This window comes from Amblyomma mixtum, chromosome 2, assembly GCF_055824585.1.
Source record: "Amblyomma mixtum isolate Tamu chromosome 2, ASM5582458v1, whole genome shotgun sequence".
In the NCBI taxonomy this organism is placed as follows: Eukaryota; Metazoa; Arthropoda; class Arachnida; order Ixodida; family Ixodidae; genus Amblyomma; species Amblyomma mixtum.
This window is the reverse complement of record NC_143013.1, coordinates 23,671,764-23,680,463: the sequence shown is the minus strand read 5'-3', so window position 1 is coordinate 23,680,463 and position 8,700 is coordinate 23,671,764. Positions and strand designations below refer to the sequence as shown.

Below are 8,700 nucleotides of genomic sequence, written 5' to 3'. Positions count from 1 at the left end.
GGGAACAAATACTCGGAAAAAAAGCCGATGAAAACGCTCAGATACACGTGAAGCAAAAAACAACTCTTGCAACATGCGTACAGGATCTCAAACTCGCCACTCGCAACAAGTGAATAAAAGATGCGGTACGCCGGTGCAAAAATATATGTTTCAGAATTTGAAAATGCTGTTTATTCATAAATAGATAACAACAAAACAAGCAGACAACAGAGTTTTTACATGCAGCGTATACAGCTGACATTTCTTAGTGCTCCTGGGAACACTGAAGCCAAATTCTGCGGCCATGACTCGGTGTCACGTGGGTCCCTCTGACAAGGAGCCTCGGGCCCCGAGCCATGTCTGGAGCGCGGCTGTCCGACGGCTCTCGTTTTCCTTCGCCTCACCTTTCGTCCCAGTATGGTTCGTGCTATGCGCTCAACACACGGCAAGTCGCTACCTATTTCTTGAAGCTACCCAGGATGGCGCCGTCAGCGCCGATGACCTTGTGGTGCACTGCTCCAACAGCAGAGACGGCGGGGGCGCCCACGAGGGTCGCGGCCGGCGCGGCGGCGACGGTCAGAGCGGGGGCGGCGGCGGCGTACGTGGCGCCTCCGAACGCGGCGCCTGCGACCGGGTGGACGGTGTGGTGCTCGTGGTGGTGGAACTCATGGTGGGGCGCGTGCACGTCTCCGAAAGCCGTGGGCAGGACGCGGTTTCCGATGTAAGGGCCCCTCTGGACCACCGTGCGAGACGTGGGATAGCCGTAGCCGTAGCCGTAGCCTCCGAGGCCGGCCAGGCCGTAGCCGGTGCTCAGGCCGTAACCAGCGCCGTAGCCGAGGCCGTAGCCAGCGCCGTAGGTCGCGACTCCGCCTCCGAGACCGACGGTTGTGCCGTAGCCGAGACCGTAGCCGAGACCCTGTCCGTAGGCGAGGCCGAGGCCGCCACCATATCCGAAGCCACCGAGCGCGTGTCCTCCGTAAAGGGCAGTTCCACCTCTCACGACGGTCGTGGCTGCTGGGGCAGCGACGGCGACGGCAGGGGCAGCGGCCACAGACAGTGCCGGAGCGGCGGCGGCCACAGAGTAGGCCGGAGCTCCGTAAGCTCCGTAGGCTCCGTAGGTTCTGTAGGAACCCAGACCTCCTCCGTAGGCTGCCAGTCCTCCGTAGGCTCCCAGACCTCCGTAGGCTCCCAGACCTCCGTAGGCTCCGTAGAGCCCGCTGCTGTAGGCTCCGTACGGCCTGGAGGCGACCACGTGGCTGGAGCCGAGGTTGTAGCCGTGCGCTCCAGTGGAGTGGACGGACACGACGTGTCCGGAGTCGTGGTCGTAGACGCCGGAGTCGTGGTCGCGTGGCACGACGTCCGTGTTATGCCGGATGAAGGTCGAGTGGTGCGTCGAGCCGTCCGGGTGGGCGATGGAGTGCGAGAAGCCCTCGGTGTGCGGGTGGAGGCCTCCGGCGTTGACGGCGCTCCACAACGCCAGAGAGTGCAGCAGCAGAAGCTGGAGCTGCAAGAACGGACGGGAGCGCGCTTATAGCTGGGAAGCTTTTTCACCTGTCAATTTGACAAGTGTCTATGTCAGCAAGACACATAACGGAAGCTCATTTTCTTTCAAGAATTAGAGAAGACTTTCGTGCATCTTAGCTTATGATCGTTAGACATAGCAGTACGACCAAGACCAGCGGCAATAAATTGAAGGTTAGGTTCTTCCCGCAACAAGAATTTTTAGATTAGTGGGCTCAGAAAACTGACTGTTCTTTCGGGCTTCTATGACCAAATATGTTTTGAGGCTCATTAATGGTCCTGTGAAGAGTAATGCTGGCTGCCTGCTCTGGAAGCACGCGATTTTTGGTCCTATTATCATCAGAGAAAGAAGTGAGAGTCGGGAAGCTTCACTGACTCCGAAGATTAAGCGGACGTTTCGCGAACAGACGGTGGGGTTGGATTTTGCGGTGCTGTCTTTCCCCCCACCTAGGGATCATAACCGCCGTATCCCGATCAGCAAACACGATTCGGCGTGGCTTTCCCCAAGGGACGCCAACTTACTCCGTTGAATCCAGCCATGTTGGGGGGAGGAGAGAAACTCACGACGCTACCGCAGACGATGTTCGCTTCACTTGGGCAAAGGTCCCTGAGCCGGAAGCCGCGCTTTTATACCGGCACCTGCTCGGCGAGAGAGGAGGCGACGGCGGGAAGGAAAAAGCGAAATGTGTCTCGGAAAGAGGAGCATCACGGGAACGCTATATCTCTCTTAATCTTGGATAATCCCCGGCGTGGAATTAAAGCGCCCTCAGAGGACGTACCGCAGCACTCACTGCTTGCTGCTGCTGCTGCTGCTCTGCACGCCCTTCACGTGCGGTGAGCCGGGAAAGAGGAGGGAGTCGCTGGCGGAGTTTCCCGCGCGAACGAGTGAAGCGGGCGGATGCATAGATAGAGAGCACGACTCACCGCAGGGTCACGCATCAGGCTGGCTCGTATACTCTACCGCGCAACGCCCGTCTCTCTGCCTTTCCGCCAATAGCCCCCCCCCCCCCCCCTCGCTATCAGCTCGGCATCCATCGCCCGTACCCCCTCCCCTCCCCCTTCACTCGCTCTGTATCCATCCCTTGTGTCTTGAGAACGATAACGGATATACCTTCGCATTTGCCGTCGCCGAAACAATCCCATAGTCGAGCATTTCTTTCTCGCGCACTCATCGTTCTTGGCTCGAATTTGTTGTTTTTTCCGCCCGAAGGCCTTTTTTCTTTGTTTTCCTTTTCGCTCGCACTAAGCAATAAGAGATGTTTAGCCGATGAGTTTGCGTATACATAGCGTGTGGAGCGACGATGCTGAGTTTGTAATCGACAAGGTCGAGCCATCCTTTCTCCAGAAAAGCCGTTCCCGTTCGTACTTAGCAGGCGTTTTGCTCCCGTATACCCAGCATCCGGTTGGTCTTAAATTCTTTTCCATCGCCTTTCCTATCAGCACGCGGAGTGAAGAAGGGTCTGGGAAGAACGCTGCTGTGTCTTTCTGATTGTTTCTTTCGTAAGCGTGACACGTTGGTGAGGGGAACAAGCGCGAATGTCAGTTTACATGGCCAATCGACGATAGGTAATCGGTTTAATCAGGTCAGTTTCGTGACCTGCGACGATACCGGGAGGAGCTTTCCGACGCGCTTTCGCAGACGCGGCAATGGCTTTTGTTTCTTTCGTGCTTCTACCGAGAGGATTAGTGCTATGGGAACGTGAAAAAAGGTCTGACTGCCGACGTCAATTTCTCGGCCCCCATGCTCGGTTGCATTCGTGCTCTGCAGTAATTTGTTTCTGAGGCGGCGAGCTCTCCTTAAGCCTGTTTCTTTCTTTTCCCCGCATTTCTTCCATTCCAGCGTGCGTGCGGAGTGAAGTAGGACGCGTTGAGCAATGCGCGCGGAGGGCCGCTGGAATCAGAAGTTGCCCGGCCTTGGCCCTTGAGATGAGGGTATTGAGAACAAACTCTTTTTGTGCTTTCGTTTGGTCGCTTGCTCGCGAATATAACGTCGCATACTTGTGACCTTCAAATTACCTGATTACCTGTTGCTGTGATTGAGGCGCCCTACATTGCCACTCATCCGTCGGACCAAAGCCCTAAGTCTAAGAACACACTTAGCTAGATTATTTGCTCTGGGATTTCTGGGTCTTCCCTGACATGAAACACTTGGCGTTCAACCTTCTTAACTGCACCGAAAATGAAAGGAACGAATGATAGCCTCTTGGCCTTATTCCTGCATTAGCAGCAAACTAGACAGAGGAGCTGCGACCAATCCCGTGTATTTAGATATTGGAGCGATTGAAACTTTAAAAGTTTGAAAATTTGCTTGCTTGGCATCAGCTCGGGAAAGAACGGAAACCGTAGTGAGGAGACGAAGGCCTGGTACTTCATCCTCTCAATTGTGTTTTCGTTGTCTGCTGAGCTGACGCCAAGCAAACTAAGTACCAACCGGCTCAGATTCGATCAATCTTGCAGTATCATTGAAGTTTACTTATCAGAGAATGCCTTCGTATAGAAATAATACTGCAGGAACCCAACAAAATTGGCCCCAAATAATCAAAGCTAAAAGACCTGTATGGATGACAACAGAAATAAAATAACACTGCCATTTGAACACATAAAACTTTCAAGCGGTAGGCGTTGAACAGTGGTTATAAATAAAAAATAAATACACACATGATATTACTGGTGTGCTTGCAACAAACATATATACAAATTAATAAAAAAAGTTAGGTTGAATTAAGCAGATAAACTTATAACAACATTGTTGCTTAACATTGTAATCAAGAATATTCTCTAAATCTATTCTTAATGTTTTACTAATGTTATCATATTTAACACTCACCTCGACGGAGGCAAACGCAGGAAACGAAAGCTGTTCAGTTTCCGAAATCTTAATAGAAAAGGGTCAGCAGCTAAACTAAGGCAATCAATCCGCAACCATTACAAAACTTTTACCCGTCCCTTATAAGAACGGTCTATAGACAGTCTATAGACTTCTTATAGACTCGATTACCTTCCTATAGATATTTCTTTTTGTCTATTCAAAGTCTCTAGGCTGTCTATAGACAAACGTTTACTAAAAGTGCATGGACATAAATCTACAGATTGTCTATAAACTGTCGATTAAATTTGTATTGCTTATAGACTGTTCTAGAGATTTGTCTGTAGAGAGTCTATACACTTTATAGACAGAAACCTATGAACAGTCTATAGATTGTCTAAAAATTTTTTGTAAGGGGCAAAAGCAGAGGGAGCATGCTATGACGCAAGATGTAGAGTAGGACTCTAGAATAATTTCGGCCACCTGAGATTTCTTGACGGGCATCGAAGTCTCGCGGGTCGCGCTATTAACGCTTTATCTAAGACATTGAAGTGGATTGGGCTGAGGTAGCAAAGCGCCTTCCGGTATCTGGTTAAAAATTCCAGACACGCAGAATTCGCGGATGGCCCCTCCGCAGCTCACGAGTGATATGTCGGCCTGATACGTTTTGTTTTATAGAGCAATCTTCTGTGAGCACTCTGTTCTTCAAAACAGTGGGACGGAGAACGCCGGCTATGACGATGCCAGAGAAGAGACTTCGTTAAAACATTAAGTTGGGCTAGTTGGTAACGGCTTGAAGGATCCTTCAAACCAGAGAAGAGGGTGAGTAAAAAAAAAGTTTCAGAACATGAATCCCCCTCCCCCCTTTTTGCTTCTAGCAGGAGAAAGCGCATTTTCGAAGACGCGCAAACAAAAAAAAACGTTATCGCCAAACCTGTGGTGTCACTTACGCGTGTGTACTAAAGCCCGAACAATGTTGTCCAGTACCGAGGGGTTGGAGTTTTCGGTTTAAACCACCAAAAAAATTAAACGCCTTCATTTTCTAGAATTAGGTTTTAACCGAAAAAGGCCAGCATCATTCAGGTGTATTCCATAGCTTGCTGGTAATTGTGTTTTGGTTACAAACGGTTACAAGAGTCATTAAATAAAGCGCGGGCGCCAGAAGTGCGCTGAGACAACGGTATCGTTGGGCTAAGTATTGCAGAGGTACGTTTTGAAACATCGCTCGGCAGCTTACACCCCTGTCAAGCGGGCAAGTTAAGTGCACTTACGGAGAGTGTCACTCACTGTAAGCACACTTTGCCACACCTAAACGACGCAAGTGGAGTGTCACTCGCGGAAGAGTGCACTCCGCGAGGAGTGCGTTCACGGACCACACTTTGCTGGCCGAGTGCGTAGCCTCGCCAGCAGCGACTTCAAAGGCAAAATATTTACAGTGCATAAAAAGTACTTACAACTTTATTTTACATGCTGTAACACTGTTTTTAGAAAAATACATAGCTATAGCTTATAGCTACAAGCGAAGCAACAAAACAAAGAAACGAGATCAGATGCAACATCGCTGCCCGCCGCCATCTTGTTTGTTGCCGAAATTCTGGATGGTCTTGGTTGATCTTGGCTTTTCTTCTATTTGTATTTTATTTTATCGTTAAAAACTGTTTAACCTCGTTTTATTTGCGCTATCACGTTAAGCAATCAAATATTATGAGTCCTTTTTCTTTTCCATCGTCCTCTTCAGAAATTCCGCTCATTTTCTGACGCCATTCTTTTTTACTACGAGTGCACTTCGCTTTCCCGTTTAGCACCGCGTAGCCTAAAGTGTCACTCGGAATGCCGAAGCGCACTCCTCGTAAGATGAATCCTCGTAAGGGCACTTAACTTGTGCGCTTGAGAGGGGTATTAGATATACGTTGGGTGCAAACCGAGACGCTCCACTACCCCGTTAAGCGTCATCGACTAACGTAGCGCCCTTGCTCACAGACTATCTCTAACTTTACCAGATTCTTTACGTAGTTAAGGAGTTTTCACAGGGCATGTAAGGTCAGTGACAGCATTTTGAAGCGTAACAAGTTCCCACAAACTCGAAACTTCGTACAAGCGTCACGAGAAATTGCCCTGTTCCGGCTTCCGCGACAGTTGAGCTGTACTTCCATCGCTGTCGTAGCCATGCAGACTATACGTGATCGCAGGCCCTCTTGGTCCTTTTATATTTCGCCCGCGGTCACTTTTTATGTCTTTCCAATCCAAAACTATGTTCTTATGAAGTGTTTGCTGCTCTCACAGTTAATTTCTTGGCTGAACATGTGAGCAGTGTGTCGCACGCAACGAATACACTTGCATTTATCACAACCAGATGAAGCTGTAACGACATGAAGGCGACTAGACAGAAATGCCTGGTTCCACTTGCCTAAGCGACGCATATGTGTATGTGTGTTTCCCCCTTGGTATTTTGCTTGTATTGTTTTTCTGGTTTAGTTGGGCTTTTCCACAAACCGCGGTTTTGCAAATAAACTCATATTTATATTTTTGTTTCATTTTGCGCTCACTTATCAGGGTAAAGACTCCATGATCAGTGTTTGGAATGGAACATGGCTTTACTACTAAGCCTCAGGGATCTGCCGCGAACGTCTGGACACACCAACAGTTTGACTGCGCTTGTTAATGCACAGAGGAACAGCAATGCTTTCTCACTCTCACACTAGGGTGTCTTAACTGTCTCCGCGATTTTTTTTTTTTTTACGTGTTGCACGTCCTGCAAGGTCTCTTTCCGTCACCAAGTGAATGAGAGAGAGAGATTAGATCGCTTTATTGTCACCGAAATATTAAGTATTGGGCAGATAAGTGGCTTGTCTGCTGGCACATAGGCGGGGCTAGCATCGGCGGCGTTGGGACGATGCCAGCCAAGGACACCAGCACTATGCTGGGGTGGTGAAGAAAGGGCGGGTCAGGAGAAGACAGTGTTAAAAAGGAGCGTGTACGGAAAGAATAACGAAAGAAATTTCATCCCCGCCACCACCACCACCGCTACTACCTTTACCATCGGTTTGGTTTATTGGTTTATTGGGGTTTAACGTCCGAAAGCAACTCTGGCTATGAGGGACGCCGTAGTGAAGGGCTCCGCAAATTTCGACCACCTGGGGTTCTTTAGCGTGCACTGACATAGCAGAGTACACGGGCCTCTAGAATTTCGCCTTCATCGGAATTCGGCTGCCGCGGCCGGAATCGAACCCGCGTCTATCGGGTCAGCAGCCGAGCGCCGTAACCACTGAGCCACCGCGGCGGGTCACCTTTAGCATCATAAGATAGTCTTACGTCCACCGCACGAGAGACATCAATGTACAGTGCATTTAATTACAGTCTTGATTCATATTGCAGCGAAGAAGCACACACACATAGAGAAGGAACACGCAAAAAAACACGGACGAACGCTGCACTCACAACTGGTTTACTGCGAAAAGATTTCGAGCTTAAAATGGCTCACGCATCTGCGCACTACAGAAAGAAAACCATAACAAACACGTGCCAAGAAATAACATCTTATCATATTGCCGCAAAAAGGTTGAATTCCGAAGCGTACAAAAAACCGGATGCATCACTAATGCAGCAATCTGCTTTTTCCTTTATGTGAAAGGCCTCCAGGAGTTCACGTGCCGTTTTATACTTGCTTCTGCCTAGGATTCGAACACTATCGAAACGTGGCGAACATGTCACGCATGACTGGCAGTGCCTAACCAAGTGCACATTATCTTTGTTCTTTAAATTCCTTTGGTGCTCCCCTAGCCGGTCGTTAATACATCGCCCCGTTTGACCGATGTGCACTTTTCCACATGAAAATGGCAGCTCGTATACAATCTCAGAAGCGCATTGCACATAGGGCGTAGTGTGCTTTTTACCACACCCGCTTCTCCTTGTTTCGCTTCCGGAAATACGATCTCTCCACCTTTCCCTCATTAAAATTCCTTTCTCTCTCTCCGGAAATACGAGAGCACAGCTTTGACAGCTTCACCGGAGCCGAGAAAACGAGCGGCACCCCATACCTGTTCGCAACCTTCTTCATGTTATGCGACACCTTGGGTACTTAGAAGGCAACTTCCGGTCGCAGGTTCATGTTCCTCTCTTTCTTCTTGGAGTTCGCTGTGCGTGCCTTCACTTTTTCTAGGCAAGCTTCTGCAACAGAAGTCACGACCGACAAGGGGTAGCCCGCTGACAAAATTCTAGCCAATTGGTTCTCAAAGCTAGACTGCATCTTATGGACGCACGATTTCTCAAGCGCCGAATCCAGACACAAACTAACTATGCTTCTTTTTATCACCTTCGAATGAGTAGAGTCGTAAGGCAGGAGTTGCTTCTGAACACGAGGGGCGTACATCCAACAAGTATGATCTCTGCCCAAC

The 8,700-nt window shown here is 49.3% G+C and overlaps 1 protein-coding gene across 1 annotated transcript; it reads right to left on the bottom strand.

Moving 5' to 3' along the window:
* Positions 1-207: 207 nt before the first annotated feature.
* On the bottom strand, positions 208-2,057 carry LOC149358693 (uncharacterized). Its single transcript, XM_089568893.1, has 2 exons — positions 2,023-2,057; positions 208-1,483 (listed from the first exon to the last, which is right to left on the bottom strand). Exons 1-2 carry the CDS (start codon positions 2,038-2,040, stop codon positions 437-439), a joined length of 1,065 nt encoding a protein of 354 aa, XP_089425019.1. The 5' UTR covers positions 2,041-2,057; the 3' UTR covers positions 208-436.
* Positions 2,058-8,700: the final 6,643 nt, after the last annotated feature.